The sequence below is a fragment of the Salmo salar genome, chromosome 09, assembly GCF_965601325.2.
Source record: "Salmo salar chromosome 09, fSalSal1, whole genome shotgun sequence".
Classification (NCBI taxonomy): Eukaryota; Metazoa; Chordata; class Actinopteri; order Salmoniformes; family Salmonidae; genus Salmo; species Salmo salar.
In genome coordinates, this window is record NC_138299.1 from 48400001 (window position 1) to 48423750 (window position 23750).

Here is a 23750-nt window from a genome sequence, read left to right on the forward strand (position 1 = left end):
ATGTGAATGTAAAGGGAGGTGTGTGTGTGTGTAATGTATGTACATACTGTAGGCTATGTGAATGTAAAGAGAGGTGTGTGTGTGTGTAATGTATGTACATACTGTAGGCTATGTGAATGTAAAGGGAGGTGTGTGTGTGTGTAATGTATGTACATACTGTAGGCTATGTGAATGTAAAGAGAGGTGTGTGTGTGTGTAATGTATGTACATACTGTAGGCTATGTGAATGTAAAGGGAGGTGTGTGTGTGTGTAATGTATGTACATACTGTAGGCTATGTGAATGTAAAGGGAGGTGTGTGTGTGTGTAATGTATGTACATACTGTAGGCTATGTGAATGTAAAGGGAGGTGTGTGTGTGTGTAATGTATGTACATACTGTAGGCTATGTGAATGTAAAGGGAGGTGTGTGTGTGTGTAATGTATGTACATACTGTAGGCTATGTGAATGTAAAGGGAGGTGTGTGTGTGTGTAATGTATGTACATACTGTAGGCTATGTGAATGTAAAGGGAGGTGTGTGTGTGTGTAATGTATGTACATACTGTAGGCTATGTGAATGTAAAGGGAGGTGTGTGTAATGTATGTACATACTGTAGGCTATGTGAATGTAAAGGGAGGTGTGTGTGTGTGTAATGTATGTACATACTGTAGGCTATGTGAATGTAAAGGGAGGTGTGTGTGTGTGTAATGTATGTACATACTGTAGGCTATGTGAATGTAAAGGGAGGTGTGTGTAATGTATGTACATACTGTAGGCTATGTGAATGTAAAGGGAGGTGTGTGTGTGTGTAATGTATGTACATACTGTAGGCTATGTGAATGTAAAGGGAGGGAGCAGTATCCTCTTGGTGTTCATGGGATTTTACACAGACAGCCTCACAGTGTAGGTCGACTCTAACACACACACACACACACACACACACACACACACACACACACACACACACACACACACACACACACACACACACACACACACACACACACACACACACACACACACAGCCTCGCCGTGCAGCCAGCCTCACCGTGCATCCAGCCTCACCCTGCAGCCAGCCTCATCGTGCAGCCAGCCTCGGCTTTTATGTTTTGTTTGAAGGTTTGGTTTTCAGGATTACTGTGGTTGTCATAGCAACCCTCAGTGTTAGCTCTGCAGTATTTTCCACAGAAGAAGAAGAAGAGGCAGCTAGTAGGCTTTGATGCATGAACTGAACCAAGGCCACCACACTTCTCCTCTTATATACCACTTTATATACAGTATACCCAGCTTCAGAAGTATTCATCCCTCTTCAAATCAAAGTTGATTTGTCACGTGCGCTGAATACAACAGGGAAACGCTTAATTACAAGCTCTAACCAACAGTGCAATTTTTAAGTAAAAAAAAAAAAGGCAAAAGGTATTAGGTCAACAATAGATAAGTAAAGGAAAAAAAGCAGTAAAATAACAGTAGCAAGGCTATATACAGGGTGTTACGGTACAGAGTCAATGTGGAGGCTATATACAGGGTGTTACGGTACAGAGTCAATGTGGAGGCTATATACAGGGTGTTACGGTACAGAGTCAATGTGGAGGCTATATACAGGGTGTTACGGTACAGAGTCAATGTGGAGGCTATATACAGGGTGTTACGGTACAGAGTCAATGTGGAGGCTATATACAGGGTGTTACGGTACAGAGTCAATGTGGAGACTATATACAGGGGGTACCGGTACAGAGTCAATGTGGAGGCTATATACAGGGGGTACCGGTACAGAGTCAATGTGGAGGCTATATACAGGGTGTTACGGTACAGAGTCAATGTGGAGGCTATATACAGGGTGTTACGGTACAGAGTCAATGTGCGGGGAGTCAATGTGCACCGGTTTGTCGAGGTAATTGAGGTAGTATGTACATGAATGTATAGTTAAAGTGACTATGCATAGATGATAAACAGAGAGTAGCAACAGCGTAAACGAGGGGTTAGGGGTGAGGGGGCACAATGCAAATAGTCCGGGTAGCCATTTGATTATCTGTTCAGGAGTCTTATGGCTTGGGTGTAAAAGCTGTTGAGAAGCCTTTTGGTCCTAGACTTGGCGCTCCGGTACCGCTTGACAATTTTTAGGGCTTTCCTCTGACACCGCCTGGTGTAGAGGTCCTGGATGGCAGGCAGCTTAGCCCCAGTGACGCACTGGGCCGTTCGCACTACCCTCTGTAGTGCCTTGCGGTCGGAGGCCGAGCAGTTGCTGTATCAGGCAGTGATGCAACCAGTCAGGATGCTCTCGATGGTGCAGTTGTAGAATCTTTTGAGGATCTGAGGACCCATGCCAAATCTTTTCAGTCTCCTGAGGGAGAATAGGTTTTGTCGTGCCCTCTTCACGACTGTCTTGGTGCGTTTGGACCATTCTAGTTTGTTGGTGATGTGGACACCAAGGAACTTGAAGCTCTTCAACTCTTCACATTTTATTGTGTAAAAATGTGGCATTAAAATGTATGTGACTGTCATTTTTCATAAATGAGCTACACAAAATACTGTAATGTCAAAGTGGAGGAAAAATTTGGACTAAATCTAAAAATTGTAATCAAACACTAATACCTTGATTAGATACTGTAAGTATTCACCCCTCTGAGTCAATACATGTTAGTCTTCTTGGGTAAGTGTTTTAGAGCTTTGCACACCTGGATTCTGCAATATTTGCCCACTTATTTTTTTCAGATTTCTTCAATCTCTGTCAAGGTGTTGGGGATCATGGCTAGACAGCAATTTTCAAGTCTTGACATATATTTTCATGCAGATTTAAGTCAAAACTGTAACTTGGCCACTCAGGAACATTCATGGTGTTCTTGGTAGGCAACTCCAGTGTAGATTTGGCTTTGTGTTTTAGGTTATTATCCTGCTGAAAGTTGAATTAATCTCCCAGTGTCTGGTGGAAAGCAGACTGAAGCAGTTTTTCCTCTAGGATTTTGCATGTGCTTAGCTCCATCCAGTTTCTTTTTATCCTGAAAAACTCCCCAGTCTTTGCCTATGTCATGCATACCCATAACATGATGCAGCCATCACCATGCTTGAAAATAAGGAGGCAGTTACTCAGCGATGTGTTGTGTTGGATTTGCCCCAAACATAAGGCTTTGCATTTAGGCCAAAAATGTATTCCTTTGTCTTGTTTTTTTCCAAAGTATTACTTTAGTGCCTTGTTGCATACAGGATGAATGTTTTGTATTCTGTTTATTTTTATTCTTCTTTTCACTCTTGTCATTTAGGACATTTATTGTTGAGTCACTACAATGTTGACTATAGCAGACCAACCGGTCAGTGATGTGTTGTGACTATAGCAGACCAACCGGTCAGTGATGTGTTGTGACTATAGCAGACCAACCGGTCAGTGATGTGTTGTGACTATAGCAGACCAACCGGTCAGTGATGTGTTGTGACTATAGCAGACCAACCGGTCAGTGATGTGTTGTGACTATAGCAGACCAACCGGTCAGTGATGTGTTGTGACTATAGCAGACCAACCGGTCAGTGATGTGTTGTGACTATAGCAGACCAACCGGTCAGTGATGTGTTGTGACTATAGCAGACCAACCGGTCAGTGATGTGTTGTGACTATAGCAGACCAACCGGTCAGTGATGTGTTGTGACTATAGCAGACCAACCGGTCAGTGATGTGTTGTGACTATAGCAGACCAACCGGTCAGTGATGTGTTGTGACTATAGCAGACCAACCGGTCAGTGATGTGTTGTGACTATAGCAGACCAACCGGTCAGTGATGTGTTGTGACTATAGCAGCCCAACCGGTCAGTGATGTGTTGTGACTATAGCAGACCAACCGGTCAGTGATGTGTTGTGACTATAGCAGACCAACCGGTCAGTGATGTGTTGTGACTATAGCAGACCAACCGGTCAGTGATGTGTTGTGACTATAGCAGACCAACCGGTCAGTGATGTGTTGTGACTATAGCAGACCAACCGGTCAGTGATGTGTTGTGACTATAGCAGACCAACCAGTCAGTGATGTGTTGTGACTATAGCAGACCAACCGGTCAGTGATGTGTTGTGACTATAGCAGACCAACCGGTCAGTGATGTGTTGTGACTATAGCAGCCCAACCGGTCAGTGATGTGTTGTGACTATAGCAGCCCAACCGGTCAGTGATGTAGGCTTTGTAGGCTATAGGATGCCATTATGGAACGTAGTCATGACAGTGTCTGGTTGCCTGCGTACTCGAGTCCCACTGAGGGAGTTTTCACACATACTTCAGAGCTATAGTTGGAATCAGAGTTGGATTATTTTTCATTTGGTCCAGTTGGTTTCACATTACCCAATGTCTCTCTCTCTCACTCACACTCACTCACATCTGCCCAGCATCCCTAGCCCTGGTGTTGGGGGGGGTTCCTCCAGTGAGTTTTAGAGGAAGGAGAATGAAGGGATGATTGATGACCTTTGACCCTCTCAGCCCACTGGTCTGTGTCCCAAACGGCACCCTATTCCCTATATAGTGCACTACTTTAGACCAGAGCCCTATGAGCAGTGGTCTAAAGTAGTGCACTGTATAGGGAATAGCGTGCTGTTTGGGACACATCCCTGATTCTATTGGCAGACCCCTCTCCTCCATTAGGAGAAACGGCATAGTCAGGAGAGGGAGAGAGGGAGGGAGGGAGGGAGAGAGAAGTTTCTTTCCCTCTCTCTAAGGTTCAGTAGTCGTAGAGTCATATTGTGCCTGTGAGTCACTCAGGACAGGAGATTGGAGCAGTCTCTCTGTGTGTACTTCATACCAGTGTGTATGTGCTGTCTCTCTCTGTGTGTATGTGCTGTCTCTCTCTGTGTGTATGTGCTGTCTCTCTCTGTGTGTATGTGCTGTCTCTCTCTGTGTGTATGTGCTGTCTCTCTCTGTGTGTATGTGCTGTCTCTCTCTGTGTGTATGTGCTGTCTCTCTCTGTGTGTATGTGCTGTCTCTCTCTGTGTGTATGTGCTGTCTCTCTCTCTGTGTGTGTGCTGTCTCTCTCTGTGTGTGTATGTGCTGTCTCTCTCTGTGTGTGTATGTGCTGTCTCTCTCTGTGTGTGTATGTGCTGTCTCTCTCTGTGTGCGTGTGCTGTCTCTCTCTGTGTGCATGTGCTGTCTCTCTCTGTGTGCATGTGCTGTCTCTGTGTGTGTATGTGCTGTCTCTGTGTGTGTATGTGCTGTCTCTCTCTGTGTGTATGTGCTGTCTCTCTCTGTGTGTATGTGCTGTCTCTCTCTGTGTGTATGTGCTGTCTCTCTCTGTGTGCATGTGCTGTCTCTCTGTGTGCATGTGCTGTCTCTCTCTGTGTGCATGTGCTGTCTCTATCTGTGTGTATGTGCTGTCTCTATCTGTGTGTATGTGCTGTCTCTCTCTGTGTGCATGTGCTGTCTCTATCTGTGTGTATGTGCTGTCTCTATCTGTGTGTATGTGCTGTCTCTCTCTGTGTGCATGTGCTGTCTCTCTCTCTGTGTGTATGTGCTGTCTCTCTGTGTGTACTTCATATCAGTGTGTATGTGCTGTCTCTGTGTGTACTTCATATCAGTGTGTATGTGCTGTCTCTCTCTGTGTGTACTTCATATCAGTATGTATGTGCTGTCTCTCTGTGTGTGTATATGTGCTGTCTCTGTGTATGTACTTCATACCAGTGTGTATGTGCTGTCTCTCTCTGTGTGTACTTCATATCAGTGTGTATGTGCTGTCTCTGTGTGTACTTCATATCAGTGTGTATGTGCTGTCTCTCTCTGTGTGTACTTCATATCAGTATGTATGTGCTGTCTCTCTGTGTGTGTATATGTGCTGTCTCTGTGTATGTACTTCATACCAGTGTGTATGTGCTGTCTCTCTCTGTGTGTATGTGCTGTCTCTGTGTGTATGTGCTGTCTCTCTATGTGTGTGTACTTCATATCAGTGTGCATGTGCTGTCTCTCTGTGTGTACTTCATATCAGTGTGTATGTGCTGTCTCTCTGTGTGTATGAGTACATAATGTATGTAGATCTGTACCACTTAGTGTTTCTACCTGCATTGAGATAGCTTTGTGTTAGTAGTTAGGAGTGCAGCTCAGCTGTCAGGTTAGTGAGACTTTGCAGTCTTGCTCTCCTCTCTCCTGCCTGCCTGCTGCCTGCCACCCACTCACTTGTATAGTGTTACCTTGGTGTTATTACTACAGTACGGTGTTACCTTGGTGTTCTACTACAGTACGGTGTTACCTTGGTGTTCTACTACAGTACGGTGTTACCTTGGTGTTCTACTACAGTACGGTGTTACCTTGGTGTTATTACTACAGTACGGTGTTACCTTGGTGTTCTACTACAGTACGGTGTTACCTTGGTGTTATTACTACAGTACGGTGTTACCTTGGTGTTATTACTACAGTACGGTGTTACCTTGGTGTTATTACTACAGTACGGTGTTACCTTGGTGTTATTACTACAGTACGGTGTTACCTTGGTGTTATTACTACAGTACGGTGTTACCTTGGTGTTATTACTACAGTACGGTGTTACCTTGGTGTTATTACTACAGTACGGTGTTACCTTGGTGTTATTACTACAGTACGGTGTTACCTTGGTCTTATTACTACAGTACGGTGTTACCTTGGTGTTCTACTACAGTACGGTGTTACCTTGGTGTTCTACTACAGTACGGTGTTACCTTGGTGTTATTACTACAGTACGGTGTTACCTTGGTGTTATTACTACAGTACGGTGTTACCTTGGTGTTCTACTACAGTACGGTGTTACCTTGGTGTTATTACTACAGTACGGTGTTACCTTGGTGTTATTACTACAGTACGGTGTTACCTTGGTGTTATTACTACAGTACGGTGTTACCTTGGTGTTATTACTACAGTACGGTGTTACCTTGGTGTTCTACTACAGTACGGTGTTACCTTGGTGTTATTACTACAGTACGGTGTTACCTTGGTGTTATTACTACAGTACGGTGTTACCTTGGTGTTCTACTACAGTACGGTGTTACCTTGGTGTTCTACTACAGTACGGTGTTACCTTGGTGTTCTACTACAGTACGGTGTTACCTTGGTGTTATTACTACAGTACGGTGTTACCTTGGTGTTATTACTACAGTACGGTGTTACCTTGGTGTTATTACTACAGTACGGTGTTACCTTGGTGTTATTACTACAGTACGGTGTTACCTTGGTGTTATTACTACAGTACGGTGTTACCTTGGTGTTATTACTACAGTACGGTGTTACCTTGGTGTTCTACTACAGTACGGTGTTACCTTGGTGTTCTACTACAGTACGGTGTTACCTTGGTGTTATTACTACAGTACGGTGTTACCTTGGTGTTCTACTACAGTACGGTGTTACCTTGGTGTTCTACTACAGTACGGTGTTACCTTGGTGTTCTACTACAGTACGGTGTTACCTTGGTGTTATTACTACAGTACGGTGTTACCTTGGTGTTCTACTACAGTACGGTGTTACCTTGGTGTTCTACTACAGTACGGTGTTACCTTGGTGTTATTACTACAGTACGGTGTTACCTTGGTGTTATTACTACAGTACGGTGTTACCTTGGTGTTATTACTACAGTACGGTGTTACCTTGGTGTTCTACTACAGTACGGTGTTACCTTGGTGTTATTACTACAGTACGGTGTTACCTTGGTGTTATTACTACAGTACGGTGTTACCTTGGTGTTATTACTACAGTACGGTGTTACCTTGGTGTTATTACTACAGTACGGTGTTACCTTGGTGTTCTACTACAGTACGGTGTTACCTTGGTGTTATTACTACAGTACGGTGTTACCTTGGTGTTATTACTACAGTACGGTGTTACCTTGGTGTTCTACTACAGTACGGTGTTACCTTGGTGTTATTACTACAGTACGGTGTTACCTTGGTGTTATTACTACAGTACGGTGTTACCTTGGTGTTATTACTACAGTACGGTGTTACCTTGGTGTTCTACTACAGTACGGTGTTACCTTGGTGTTATTACTACAGTACGGTGTTACCTTGGTGTTATTACTACAGTACGGTGTTACCTTGGTGTTATTACTACAGTACGGTGTTACCTTGGTGTTCTACTACAGTACGGTGTTACCTTGGTGTTATTACTACAGTACGGTGTTACCTTGGTGTTCTACTACAGTACGGTGTTACCTTGGTGTTATTACTACAGTACGGTGTTACCTTGGTGTTCTACTACAGTACGGTGTTACCTTGGTGTTCTACTACAGTACGGTGTTACCTTGGTGTTCTACTACAGTACGGTGTTACCTTGGTGTTATTACTACAGTACGGTGTTACCTTGGTGTTCTACTACAGTACGGTGTTACCTTGGTGTTATTACTACAGTACGGTGTTACCTTGGTGTTATTACTACAGTACGGTGTTACCTTGGTGTTATTACTACAGTACGGTGTTACCTTGGTGTTCTACTACAGTACGGTGTTACCTTGGTGTTATTACTACAGTACGGTGTTACCTTGGTGTTCTACTACAGTACGGTGTTACCTTGGTGTTCTACTACAGTACGGTGTTACCTTGGTGTTATTACTACAGTACGGTGTTACCTTGGTGTTCTACTACAGTACGGTGTTACCTTGGTGTTCTACTACAGTACGGTGTTACCTTGGTGTTCTACTACAGTACGGTGTTACCTTGGTGTTCTACTACAGTACGGTGTTACCTTGGTGTTCTACTACAGTACGGTGTTACCTTGGTGTTCTACTACAGTACGGTGTTACCTTGGTGTTATTACTACAGTACGGTGTTACCTTGGTGTTCTACTACAGTACGGTGTTACCTTGGTGTTCTACTACAGTACGGTGTTACCTTGGTGTTCTACTACAGTACGGTGTTACCTTGGTGTTCTACTACAGTACATCTCAGATCCAGTGAGTCAGAGACAGAGAGAAGCAGTTTGCTGGCTGGGCTGGAATACAGGATAATGTGACAGAAATGTTAGGAATACAGTTGAATGTGACAGAAAGGGTGGGAATACAGTTGAATGTGACAGAAAGGGTGGGAAACAGTTGAATGTGACAGAAAGGGATGGAATGCAGTTGAATGTGACAAAGGGATGGAATACAGTTGAATGTGACAAAGGGATGGAATACAGTTGAATGTGAACAGAAAGGGAGGGAATACAGTTGAATGTGAAAGAAAGGGAGGGAATACAGTTGAATGTGACAAAGGGAGGGAATACAGTTGAATGTGACAAAGGGATGGAATACAGTTGAATGTGACAAAGGGATGGAATACAGTTGAATGTGACAAAGGGATGGAATACAGTTGAATGTGACAAAGGGATGGAATACAGTTGAATGTGACAAAGGGAGGGAATACAGTTGAATGTGACAAAGGGATGGAATACAGTTGAATGTGACAAAGGGATGGAATACAGTTGAATGTGACAAAGGGATGGAATACAGTTGAATGTGACAAAGGGATGGAATACAGTTGAATGTGAAAGAAAGGGATGGCTACACAGGATAATGTGACAGAAAGGGTAGGAATATATTATAATGTGACAAAGGGTAGGAATATATTATAATGTGACAAAGGGTAGCAATACAGTTGAATGTGACAAAGGGTTGGAATACAGTTGAATGTGACAAAGGGAGGGAATACAGTTGAATGTGACCGAAAGGGAGGGAATACAGTTGAATGTGACAAAGGGAGGGAATACAGTTGAATGTGACAGAAAGGGAGGGAATACAGTTGAATGTGACAGAAAGGGAGGGAATACAGTTGAATGTGACAGAAAGGGAGGGAATACAGTTGAATGTGACAGAAAGGGAGGGAATACAGTTGAATGTGACAGAAAGGGATGGAATACAGTTGAATGTGACAGAAAGGGAGGGAATACAGTTGAATGTGACAGAAAGGGAGGGAATACAGTTGAATGTGACAAAGGGATGGAATACAGTTGAATGTGACAGAAAGGGAGGGAATACAGTTGAATGTGACAGAAAGGGAGGGAATACAGTTGAATGTGACAGAAAGGTGCTGCAGCCCAGTTTAGTTTTCCATCCTGACACTCAGAATGGTTTCCACCAACACTTTCTCCTACCCGGAGCCCAGGAGACTTTCTGAGACTCAGGGAATTTAACACAGTCAGGGGGAAATTCATTTGGTCATGTGCTTAAAAACATGAACAAACAGAAACTACACAATATAATTAATTGAAAGTGTTATAGCCTAGTGCAATATGCCGTATACTGGAGGGACCAACAGACTATCTTTTATACAGCCCTCATATCTATCTGTTCTGAACTTCTATTGAAGAAGTCTCTTTCCCCTTGTCCGGCTGCTGCTGTGACTGAATTTTGAGTGAAGGGGATGAGTACTGACCTGTAAAATGCTTTCAAGTTTTAGAAGGATGAGTTTTGTGTACTGGTTGGAGGCTGACTCTTGATCTATACCAATTATCCTTCATGCTGTCTTAATCAAGCGCTGAAGCTTGACTTGGTCTTGCGCTCGCATGTTTCCAAACACCCATATCAGACCAAAGGAGAGCACTCTCTGAAGGACAGATCTATAGAACATTTCAGACCAAAGGAGAGCACTCTCTGAAGGACAGATTTATAGAACATATCAGACCAAAGGAGAGCACTCTCTGAAGGACAGATCTATAGAACATTTCAGACCAAAGGAGAGCACTCTCTGAAGGACAGATCTATAGAGCATATCAGACCAAAGGAGAGCACTCTCTGAAGGACAGATCTATAGAACATATCAGACCAAAGGAGAGCACTCTCTGAAAGCCAGATCTATAGAACATTTCAGACCAAAGGAGAGCACTCTCTGAAGGACAGATCTATAGAGCATATCAGACCAAAGGAGAGCACTCTCTGAAGGACAGATCTATAGAACATATCAGACCAAAGGAGAGCACTCTCTGAAAGCCAGATCTATAGAGCATATCAGACCAAAGGAGAGCACTCTCTGAAGGACAGATCTATAGAACATTTCAGACCAAAGGAGAGCACTCTCTGCAGGACAGATCTATAGAACATTTCAGACCAAAGGAGAGCACTCTCTGCAGGACAGATCTATATAATATATCAGGTCAAAGGAGAGCACTCTCTGAAGGACAGATCTATAGAACATTTCAGACCAAAGGAGAGCACTCTCTGCAGGACAGATCTATAGAACATATCAGACCAAAGGAGAGCACTCTCTGAAGGACAGATCTATAGAACATTTCAGACCAAAGGAGAGCACTCTCTGCAGGACAGATCTATAGAACATATCAGACCAAAGGAGAGCACTCTCTGCAGGACAGATCCATAGAACATATCAGACCAAAGGAGAGCACTCTCTGAAGGACAGATCTATAGAACATTTCAGACCAAAGGAGAGCACTCTCTGCAGGACAGATCTATAGAACATATCAGACCAAAGGAGAGCACTCTCTGAAGGACAGATCTATAGAACATATCAGACCAAAGGAGAACACTCTCTGAAGGACAGATCTATAGAACATTTCAGACCAAAGGAGAGCACTCTCTGAAGGACAGATCTATAGAACATTTCAGACCAAAGGAGAGCACTCTCTGAAGGACAGATCTTTCGAGCATATCAGACCAAAGGAGAGCACTCTCTGAAGGACAGATCTATAGAGCATATCAGACCAAAGGAGAGCACTCTCTGCAGGACAGATCTATAGAACATATCAGACCAAAGGAGAGCACTCTCTGAAGGACAGATTTATAGAACATATCAGACCAAAGGAGAACACTCTCTGAAGGACAGATTTATAGAACATATCAGACCAAAGGAGAGCACTCTCTGAAGGGCAGATCTATAGAACATTTGTAAGATATGGCGGTCTGTATTTATATGTGGTCACTCTATCGACTGGTTCCCCATTGATCTTCATAGGGGGAGTAGTGGAGTTTTATTCCTTCTGAAATCAATTTCCATCTCTTTTGTTTTCTTAATGTTTATTTCAAGAAAGTTTCTCTGTCCAAAACCTTGAAGGGAGGCTTGGTCTGGGTGGAAGAAACCCACAACAGCTGTGTCATCTGCGTATTTAAAGAATTTGTGGGCTGCGTCAGTGGCTTGACAATCGTTTGTGTACAGTATCGGTGAAAGTACGCAACCTTGAGGGGCTCCCGTATTCTAGATGTGGAGATGGCGGAGTTGAACTTCACTTGTTGAGTACGGTTCACAAGGAAACTATTCATCCACTTGATCAGTAGAGTTGACATCCTACAGTGACAGGGTGTAGTCTTCTGTTTGTCCCTACAGTGACAGGGTGTAGTATTCTGTTTGTCCCTACACTACAGTGACAGGGTGTAGTATTCTGTTTGTCCCTACACTACAGTGACAGGGTGTAGTATTCTGTTTGTCCCTACACTACAGTGACAGGGTGTAGTATTCTGTTTGTCCCTACACTACAGTGACAGGGTGTAGTATTCTGTTTGTCCCTACACTACAGTGACAGGGTGTAGTATTCTGTTTGTCCCTACACTTCAGTGACAGGGTGTAGTATTCTCTTTGTCCCTACACTACAGTGACAGGGTGTAGTATTCTGTTTGTCCCTACACTACAGTCACAGGGTGTAGTATTCTGTTTGTCCCTACAGTGACAGGGTGTAGTATTCTGTTTGTCCCTACACTACAGTGACAGGGTGTAGTATTATGTTTGTCCCTACACTACAGTGACAGGGTGTAGTATTCTGTTTGTCCCTACACTACAGTGACAGGGTGTAGTATTCTGTTTGTCCCTACACTACAGTGACAGGGTGTAGTATTCTGTTTGTCCCTACACTACAGTGACAGGGTGTAGTATTCTGTTTGTCCCTACACTACAGTGACAGGGTGTAGTATTCTGTTTGTCCCTACACTTCAGTGACAGGGTGTAGTATTCTCTTTGTCCCTACACTACAGTGACAGGGTGTAGTATTCTGTTTGTCCCTACAGTCACAGGGTGTAGTATTCTGTTTGTCCCTACACTACAGTGACAGGGTGTAGTATTCTGTTTGTCCCTACACTTCAGTGACAGGGTGTAGTATTCTGTTTGTCCCTACACTACAGTGACAGGGTGTAGTATTCTGTTTGTCCCTACACTACAGTGACAGGGTGTAGTATTCTGTTTGTCCCTACAGTCACAGGGTGTAGTATTCTGTTTGTCCCTACACTACAGTGACAGGGTGTAGTATTCTGTTTGTCCCTACAGTCACAGGGTGTAGTATTCTGTTTGTCCCTACACTACAGTGACAGGGTGTAGTATTCTGTTTGTCCCTACACTACAGTGACAGGGTGTAGTATTCTGTTTGTCCCTACACTACAGTGACAGGGTGTAGTATTCTGTTTTTCCCTACACTACAGTGACAGGGTGTAGTATTCTGTTTGTCCCTACACTTCAGTGACAGGGTGTAGTATTCTGTTTGTCCCTACACTACAGTGGCAGGGTGTAGTATTCTGTTTGTCCCTACACTACAGTGACAGGGTGTAGTATTCTGTTTGTCCCTACACTACAGTGACAGGGTGTAGTATTCTGTTTGTCCCTACACTACAGTGACAGGGTGTAGTATTCTGTTTGTCCCTACAGTCACAGGGTGTAGTATTCTGTTTGTCCCTACACTACAGTGACAGGGTGTAGTATTCTGTTTGTCCCTACACTACAGTGACAGGGTGTAGTATTCTGTTTGTCCCTACACTACAGTGACAGGGTGTAGTATTCTGTTTGTCCCTACACTACAGTGACAAGGTGTAGTATTCTGTTTGTCCCTACACTACAGTGACAGGGTGTAGTATTCTGTTTGTCCCTACACTACAGTGACAGGGTGTAGTATTCTGTTTGTCCCTACACTACAGTGACAGGGTGTAGTATTCTGTTTGTCCCTACACTACAGTGACAGGGTGTAGTATTCTGTTTGTCCCTACACTACAGTGACAGGGTGTAGTATTCTGTTTGTCCCTACACTACAGTGACAGGGTGTAGTATTCTGTTTGTCCCTACAGTGACAGGGTGTAGTATTCTGTTTGTCCCTACACTACAGTGACAGGGTGTAGTATTCTGTTTGTCCCTACAGTCACAGGGTGTAGTATTCTGTTTGTCCCTACACTACAGTGACAGGGTGTAGTATTCTGTTTGTCCCTACACTACAGTCACAGGGTGTAGTATTCTGTTTGTCCCTACACTACAGTGACAGGGTGTAGTATTCTGTTTGTCCCTACAGTCACAGGGTGTAGTATTCTGTTTGTCCCTACACTACAGTGACAGGGTGTAGTATTCTGTTTGTCCCTACACTACAGTGACAGGGTGTAGTATTCTGTTTGTCCCTACACTACAGTGACAGGGTGAAGTATGGACTATTAGGAGTCATGGTTACTCTTCCTGCCTCCTGTTTCCTTTCCTCTGGTGACACACATACACCCACATATACTCCCACACACCCACACACACACACACACACACACACACACACACACCATGAAAAAGGTACTTTATTTACTAATCCATCTGGTCTCTTCCGGTGCCTCTGAGCGGACCGTGGTTCACTTTGTATTCCAAAAGATTTCAAATACTGTGGCTGTGCTTGATTGGGCTTGTCTGGTGCAATGGAACCAATAGAAACCCTGCCCACCTGGCAATCCAGGCAGGCTAAAGCAAGTATTTGAAAGGTTTCAAATAGTATTTGAATCCAGGGTTGCCTCAGAGGGATAAGTTAGGCTTCCTGGTATCATGAGGAGCTTGTGGACTGCAGGATAAATTGGCTACACTGAACGCTGAAAACTATTTTATTTCCTGTCTCTGTCTGCCAATATATCTGCATTCCCTCTTCGTGTGTGTGTGTGTGTGTGTCGTCAGTCAGACAGACAGACAGACAGACAGACAGACAGACAGACAGACAGACAGACAGACAGACAGACAGACAGACAGACAGACAGACAGACAGACAGACAGACAGACAGACAGACAGACAGACAGACAGACAGACAGACGAGGGAGGGAGGGAGGGAGAGGTCAGAGGGGTTGTACTTAGATGGTTTAAGTGAACGTATTGTACTAATATGGAGCTGGCAGAGAGGCAGGAAACTGAACTGAGGGGGTGAATAGAGAGGGAGGGAGGGAGGGAGGGAGGGAGTGATGGGATTGGGAAGGAGAGAGGAAGAAGAGCACTGAGAAACTAGAGAGAATAACACAGACAGAGAGCGATATGGTGGAAACGTTGAGGGAAACTAAGGGCTATAAACTTGACATGTTGTTGGATGACTATTTTAGAATGTCTTGGCTGGGTACAACAACAACAACGACGACAACAACAACAAGAACAACATCTGGGTCATTCCATGTCATTTCAGCAAGCCATGTTCTGAAATCGTTTCTGTAGTTGGAACCAGATAAGATTAGCATTTCTGAAACATTATTTTATTAATTTAATTTGATCTCTGCAAATTTAAGCTAATTGATTGCACCCGAATTGGCCATTTTTTTAATTTATAGGATTCATATAATCTTCAATAAATATAGCACCTAACATCCGATTTGCACCATAATTCTTCCTAAAAATGAGTCAAAAAATTGTCAAAAGCCACCCTCACACCCAACAACAATCACACCCAAACAAACAGTATACAGTATCAGTTCTCTATGTTTGACAAGTAGTTTAAAGATGCGGTTTGGAGTATCACTTCTTCATACTATGTAAGGTATTCTCTGTGAATCTGGTGATGTTTTTCTCCCCTGTTCAGAGAAATTAGTCATTGAAGTTTGCTTGCATTATTTACCATAAAGTAGAGTGATAGTACCAGGTTTTGACCACTAGATGCCGCTGTTCCTGCTATATCGCCACCATTATTTTTGATCAACTTTGCTGGTCTCTTGTGTTTATTAAATAGATCACAACATTTCCTTTGCAACTTTGGGCAGAAAACAAATAGCTTTTGCTCATGATTTAAACTGAATTGTGTGGTCAAGCCAGTCCTCCATGAAAGCAATTCAGTTTGTCCTTCTCTTAGCAACCTAATGCTTCAACCCAACTCCCCTTGAATAGTCCAACAAGTGGCCGCTCTCTGAGAGGACTATTCATGTGGTGAAATTGTCATACGAAGATGTTTCCTACAAGCCCAAAACTTCTCATGGAGAAATGGACTTAATGACTAAAATGTTGTGACAACCCTAATAAAATAATACAATTAGAAACCATTGTGTGGCATTCGTATGTTTTTCAATAAAATGATTAGAGAACGTTTATATGTAGTGTGATTTAGTGACATTTATCATTAAACCCAACCCAATACCATTACCCTTGCAAAACACTATACAGTGTATGTTTGGGACTTTTATCATTGAACGACCATTAGCCAACGTAACATTGAAACCATTAGAAATGCTGTAGCCTAATGTTTTGCTTATTCACCAGGAAATAATCCAGACCTTCATAAAACACAGACACAGGGGCCATTTCCTGTAGTCATTTATTTTTAATGTGTTTTATTTAACCTTTTTATTTAAGGACAAACTGAATTGCTTTCATGGAGGACTGGCTTAAATTGTGAGGATGACTGCACATCATTTTTTTTTTAATCATAAGCAAAAGCTTTTGTTTTTTTTACCCAAAGTTGAAAATAAAGTGATCAAAAAAATATCAGGAACAGCAGCATCTAGTGGGCAAAACCTGGTACTTTCACACAACTTTATAGTAAATAATGCAAGTGACTATGGCTAATTTCTCAGAACAGGGAGAAAGGAGAAGGCGGGGGTGGGTGGGAGGGGAAGGCGGGGGTGGGAGGAGAAAGCGGGGGTGGGGGGAGAAGGCGGGGGTGGAAGGAGAAGGCGGGGGTGGGGGGAGAAGGCGGGGGGGGGGGGCAGGGGTGGGAGGGGAAGGCGGGGGTGGCGGGGGTGGGAGTAGAAGGCGGGGGGGGGGGGCAGGGGTGGGAGGAGAAGGCGGGGGTGGCAGGGGTGGGAGGAGAAGGCGGGGGTGGTGGGGGCAGGGGTGGGAGTAGAAGGCGGGGGGGGCAGGGGTGGGAGGAGAAGGCGGGGGTGGGAGGGGAAGGCGGGGGTGGCGGGGGTGGGAGTAGAAGGCGGGGGGGGGGGGCAGGGGTGGGAGGAGAAGGCGGGGGTGGGAGGAGAAGGCGGGGGGTGCAGGGGTGGGAGGGGAAGGCGGGGGTGGTGGGGGCAGGGGGGGGAGGAGAAGGCGGGGGTGGCGGGGGCAGGGGTGGGAGTAGAAGGCGGGGGGGGCAGGGGTGGGAGGAGAAGGCGGGGGGGGCGGGGGCAGGGGTGGGCGGAGAAGGCGGGGGTGGTGGGGGTGGGAGGAGAAGGCGGGGGTGGGAGGGGAAGGAGGGGAAGGCGGGGGTGGGAGGAAAAGGCAGGGGTAGGAGGGGGGAGACGGGGAAGGAGGGGTGAGACAGGAGGAGAGAGAGAAGGGGAGACGAGATATTTATGGCCTTGATGTCCTCCTGTTGGAATATGCTTCTACTGTTATACTGTAGAAACAGACACCCTTTTACATGTTGTAGTATAAACAGACAGGCTCTAAAACTAGGGTCATCTAAGACCCAGATGCTTTCTTAATTCCTATGGTATTTGCTTCTGTAGTAGGTTGTGCCTTCAGACCACAGACAGACAACAGGAAAAAGTTCCTGCATCTCATCTAGTGCTTCACTGCCTCTCTTTTTACTTAGTTACCCCTCTGTTCCCTGTGGAGCATGAGGCCTCAGCCAACCCGGCTGGATTATCCTTTCCACCGACTGTAGCCTCAGAGCAGGAGAGCCCTGACCACAACACTCCAGGCCAGCGATGGTATGTTATGGGTTAGTGCTGCAAAGTGCTTGAATGACCTGGAGAGCTGGTCGGCCGGGGTTTCATAAAGAGGGCGGGCCGGGGTTTCATAAAGAGGGCGGGCCGGGGTTTCATAAAGAGGGCGGGCCGGGGTTTCATAAAGAGGGCGGGCCGGGGTTTCATAAAGAGGGCGGGCCGGGGTTTCATAAAGAGGACGGGCCGGGGTTTCAATAGGAGGGCCGGCGTTTCAATAGGAGGGCCGGCGTTTCAATAGGAGGGCCGGCGTTTCAATAGGAGGGCCGGGGTTTCAATAGGAGGGCCGGGGTTTCAATAGGAGGGCCGGGGTTTCAATAAGAGGGCCGGGGTTTCAATAAGAGGGCCGGGGTTTCAATAAGAGGGCCGGGGTTTCAATAAGAGGGCCGGGGTTTCAATAAGAGGGCCGGGGTTTCAATAAGAGGGCCGGGGTTTCAATAAGAGGGCCGGGGTTTCAATAAGAGGGCCGGGGTTTCAATAGGAGGGCCGGGGTTTCAATAGGAGGGCCGGGGTTTCAATAAGAGGGCCGGGGTTTCAATAAGAGGGCCGGGGTTTCAATAAGAGGGCCGGGGTTTCAATAAGAGGGCCGGGGTTTCAATAAGAGGGCTGGGTTCTCTCTGCTCTGCTCTGCTCCAGTCCTGCCGGTCCTCCCCGCCGCTGGAGACTGGGGGTATGTGTGTGATTAACCCAGGTTCTCATAAAGATGGGTTCTCAGCGGGGTGCATGGTGTTATGGCGGGCCCCGTGCTCATGCCAGCTCCCGTTAAGTCATTAGGCTGTCGAGCTGAAGGCTGAGGAAAGGAAGGATGCAGGAAGGGATAGAGGGAGGGAGGGGAGGGAAAGAGCAAGCGAGGGGGAGAGAGGGAGAGGGGGAGAGGGAGAGAGAGTGGGAGGCAGGGGGAGGGACGGGAGGGAGAAGGGAAGGAGAGCGAGTGGGAGGCAGGGGGAGGGAGAGGGAGAAGGAGGGCGGGAGGGAGAAGGAGAGGGAAGGAGAGAGAGTGGGAGGCAGGGGGAGGGAGAGAGAGAAGGAGGGCGAGAGGGAAGGGAGGGGGAATGAGAGAGAGTGGGAGGCAGGGGGAGGGAGAGAGAGAAGGAGGGCGAGAGGGAAGGGAGGGGGAAGGAGAGAGAGTGGGAGCCAGGGGGAGGGAGAGAGAAGGAGGGCGAGAGGAACGGGAGAGAGGAGGAGGGCTAGAGGGGGGGAGAGAGAAGGAGGGCTAGAGGGGGGGAGGGAGAAGAAGGGAGGGAGAGGGAGAACGAGGGCGAGAGGGGGGAGGGAGAAGAAGGGCGGGAGAGGGAGAACGAGGGCGAGAGGGACAGGAGAGAGAAGGAGAGGGAAAGAGGGAGGCAGGGGGAGGGACGGGAGGGAGAAGGTGAGGGAAGGAGAGAGAGTGGGAGCCAGGGGGAGGGAGGGAGCGAGAGAAGGAGGGCGAGAGGGACGGAAGGGAGAAGGAGAGAGAGTGGGAGGCAGGGGGAGGGCAAGAGAGAAGGAGGGCGAGAGGGACGGGAAGGAGAAGGAGAGGGAAGGAGAGAGAGTGGGAGCCAGGGGGAGGGAGGGAGCGAGAGAAGGAGGGCGAGAGGGACGGAAGGGAGAAGGAGAGAGAGTGGGAGGCAGGGGGAGGGCGAGAGGGACGGGAAGGAGAAGGAGAGAGAGTGGGAGGCAGGGGGAGGGAGAGAGAGAAGGATGGCGAGAGGGACGGGAGGGAGAAGGAGACAGAGTGGGAGGCAGGGGGAGGGAGAGAGAGAAGGATGGCGAGAGGGACGGGAGGGAGAAGGAGAGAGAGTGGGAGGCAGGGGGAGGGAGAAGGAGAGAGAGGGGGAGGGAGAAGGAGAGAGAGTGGGAGGCAGGGGGAGGGAGAAGGAGAGAGAGTGGGAGGCAGGGGGAGGGAGAAGGAGAGAGAGTGGGAGGCAGGGGGAGGGAGAGAGAGAGAGTGGGAGGCAGGGGGAGGGAGAGAGAGAGAGAGTGGGAGGCAGGGGGAGGGAGAAGGAGAGAGAGTGGGAGGCAGGGGGAGGGAGAAGGAGAGAGAGTGGGAGGCAGGGGGAGGGAGAAGGAGAGAGAGTGGGAGGCAGGGGGAGGGAGAAGGAGAGAGAGGGGGAGGGAGAAGGAGAGAGAGTGGGAGGCAGGGGGAGGGAGAAGGAGAGAGAGTGGGAGGCAGGGGGAGGGAGAAGGAGAGAGAGTGGGAGGCAGGGGGAGGGAGAAGGAGAGAGAGTGGGAGGCAGGGGGAGGGAGAAGGAGAGAGAGTGGGAGGCAGGGGGAGGGAGAGCCCAGATGTTTCCTGTCATCAGATGGTTATGTTAGTAACATACCAGCCATGGCTGAGAATCCTCTGGATCTGCTGCTGCCACTAGAACACACAGACACTCTGTACTACTGTGTTCTATTTAAGGGATAATGCCCTCCAAGCCGGTGTTAGGAGGATACGAGTGTCGTTAGGCCCGAGACGAAGTCAATATGTCCTCCAAACAACGGATTCGAGGACATTTTCAGATTTATACAACGGGTTACCAACGTATTCAAATAATGATTGACATATTTTCATATAAAATATTATTTTTATTAATTTATTCATACTATTTCATCCTTCCACAAGATATAGTCCAAATCTAGGATTGCTGGAGACGTGACCCAGTTTTTTTTGTTCTGTTCATTCTAAATGTTCCATTGCCATACTGGCTGGCAACGTTCACATCCCTTCCTCGCTAGCTAGCCAACTACAGCTAACTTACAGTCACGTCAAAAAGTGCAGCCAGAATAACAAAATATAACAAAGTAGCTGCATTTGCATTAGTTTAAACTGTTTTCTAGTGACATTTATTTGGATACATCCATAACAATGAGTTAATGAGATGCGATTTCACCTGTCATAGAAAATGTGCTCTCTCGTTAGGACACTGTTGTTCAGAGGAGCTAGCCAACAACACAGCTAAACACAATCACTTCAAACTGAAGCTGGAAACACTGCAAACTAGCTGCACTACATTTTACCTTTTTTTTTTGCTTTTTTTTTTATATATCCATAAAAATGATGCCAGCTGATTCATGATTTTGACTGGCTGAGAAACGCTGCCTGTCTTGTCTCGTCCAGACTCCCGACACGTTCATTACAATGGGACAGCTGGAGATCCAATTTGAATATTGAAACAATGTTGAAAATGTCGGAGAGACAGACAGGAAGGTTTATACAAATCTCTGCTGTTGAATACAAAATGTTAGTCTAAAAGACGTGAGATAATATCTAGATGCTTTTTATAGTGGAGATAAAGTTTATAACTTCCCTGCCTGGGCTGATGAGACAGTAGATTGCACAATCAGATGGAACAGATTAAACCGGTGGTAATTTGTGGAATAGACACCGGCTGGAATGCGGTTTTAACTAATCAGCATTCAGGATTACACCCACTTGTTGTATAATCTATTTGATTGTCCTCTACTGTGTTCTATTGTTCTCTACTGTGTTCTATTGTTCTCTAATGTGTTCTATTCTATTGTTCTCTACTGTGTTCTATTGTTCTCTACTGTGTTCTATTCTATTGTTCTCTACTGTTATATTGTTCTCTACTGTGTTCTATTGTTCTCTGTGTTCTATTCTAGTGTTCTTTACTGTTCTATTCTATTGCTCTCTACTGTATTTTATTATATCTAATATGTTCTATTCTGGTGTTCTCTACTGTGTTATATTCTAGTCTTCTCTATTCTATTCTATTGTTATCTAATGTGTTCTATTCTATTGTTCTCTACTGTATTATATTTTTCTCAACTGTGTTCTATTCTAGTGTTCTCTACTGTGTTCTATTCTAGTGTTCTCTACTGTGTTCTATTCTAGTGTTCTCTACTGTGTTCTATTCTAGTGTTCTCTACTGTGTTCTATTCTAGTGTTCTCTACTGTGTTCTATTCTAGTGTTCTCTACTGTGCTTTATTCTATTGTTCTCTACTGTGTTTTATTATATTGTTTTCTACTGTGTTATATTGTTATCTGTGTTCAATTCTATTCTCTACTGTGTTCTATTCTATTGTTCTCTACTGTGTTATATTCTATTGTTCTCTATTGTGTTCTATTCTATTGTTCTCTACTGTGTTCTCTACTGTGTTCTATTCTATTGTTTTCTACTGTTATATTCTATTGTTCTCTACTGTGTTCTATTGTTCTCTGTGTTCTATTCTATTGTTTTCTACTGTGTTCTATTCTATTGTTCTCTACTGTGTTCTATTGTTCTCTGTGTTCTATTCTATTGTTTTCTACTGTGTTCTATTCTATTGTTCTCTAATGTGTTCTATTCTATTGTTATTTAATGTTATATTCTATTGTTCTCTACTGTGTTCTATTGTTCTCTGTTCTATTCTATTGTTCTCTACAGTGTTCTGTTCTCTACCGTGTTCTATATTCTCATCTTCACTATGCCTGCACCATAGTAACAAACACCATAGTAACTTCGCCATCCATGGTAACTACCATCCTGCTCCTTTCTTACTAACTGATTGTGGTGTCCTCTCTCTTCACTAGACGTTCACGGCCTGGTGTAACTCCCACCTGAGGAAAGCAGGAACGCAGATCGAGAACATCGAGGAGGACTTCAGAGACGGACTGAAACTCATGCTGCTGTTGGAGGTCATATCAGGTGAGGAGGAAAGGCTTGGTGCCCACATGTACCTGTAATGGTGCCCACATGTACCTGTAATGGTGCCCACATGTACCTGTAATGGTGCCCACATGTACCTGTAATGGTGCCCACATGTACCTGTAATGGTGCCCACATGTACCTGTAATGGTGCCCACATGTACCTGTAATGGTGCCCACATGTACCTGTAATGGTGCCCACATGTTCAGTGCCATGAAAAAGTATTTGCCCCTTTTCTAATTGTATCTACCTTTTGCATATTTTTGATCCTGAATGTTATCAGATCTTCAACCAAAACATAATATTAGATAAAGATAACCTGAGTGAACAAATAACACAACAATTACCAGCGTCACGTATACTCCCTCTCTGGCGCCCTAGTTCACCACTCTGCTCTGTTCCTTCCCCAGGCGTCATCGTTTCTGTTTCATGTCTGTGCGTTGTTTGTGTTTCTTGTTTTGTATTATTTTTATTTATTAAATTATTCACTCCCTGAACTTACTTCCTGACTCCCAGCACACACGTTACATATGCTTATTTCATTTATTTCATAATACTTATTTCCTTCTTTTAATTAACAAACTTATGCAACACCCAATTCTCCTGTGTGAAAAAAGTAATTGCCCCCTTTAAACTCAATAACTGGTCGTGTACCACCTTTAGCTCCTATGACTACAACCAAACACTTCCTGTAGTTCATTAGTCTCTCACAGTGCTGAGGAGACATTTTGGCCCACTCTTACATGCAGAACTGCTGTATCTCAGCAATGTTTTGTGGGTTTTCCACATGCCAAAACTCTGGTCTTTATCATCCTATAGCTCGTTCTCCATTTTCCTTTTAAATCTTTTAAATGGTGAGCCAACATGTTTTACCGCCAAAACTCATTTTCTCATGGCTTTCTCTTGTCCCTCTGCAGCATGTAGTGAGCAATATGTTTGGACATATAGAGTCACAATACTATCGTATCATGAGGTCCCTGGCTATTCAATACGTATCGTATCGTGAGGTCCCTGGCTATTCAATACATATCGTATCGTGAGGTCCCTGGCTACTCAATACATATCCTATCGTGAGGTCCCTGGCTATTCAATACGTATCGTATCGTGAGGTCCCTGGCTACTCAATACATATCCTATCGTGAGGTCCCTGGCTATTCAATACATATCCTATCGTGAGGTCCCTGGCTATTCAATACAGATCGTATCGTGAGGTCCCTGGCTATTCAATACAGATCGTATCGTGAGGTCCCTGGCTATTCAATACATATCGTATCGTGAGGTCCCTGGCTATTCAATACATATCGTATCGTGAGGTCCCTGGCTATTCAATACATATCGTATCGTGAGGTCCCTGGCTATTCAATACATATCGTATCGTGAGGTCCCTGGCTATTCAATACATATCGTAT

General features: G+C 45.3%; 1 protein-coding gene across 4 annotated transcripts in view; it reads left to right on the forward strand.

The window, feature by feature from the left end:
* Positions 1-23750, forward strand: part of LOC100380299 (actinin alpha 1) — a 274936-nt gene that overhangs the window by 33221 nt on the left and 217965 nt on the right. For all 4 annotated transcript variants that reach the window (XM_045723306.2, XM_045723308.2, XM_045723307.2 and 1 more), the window contains 1 exon segment: positions 22226-22340. In XM_045723306.2, coding sequence (XP_045579262.1) covers positions 22226-22340 — 115 coding nt within the window.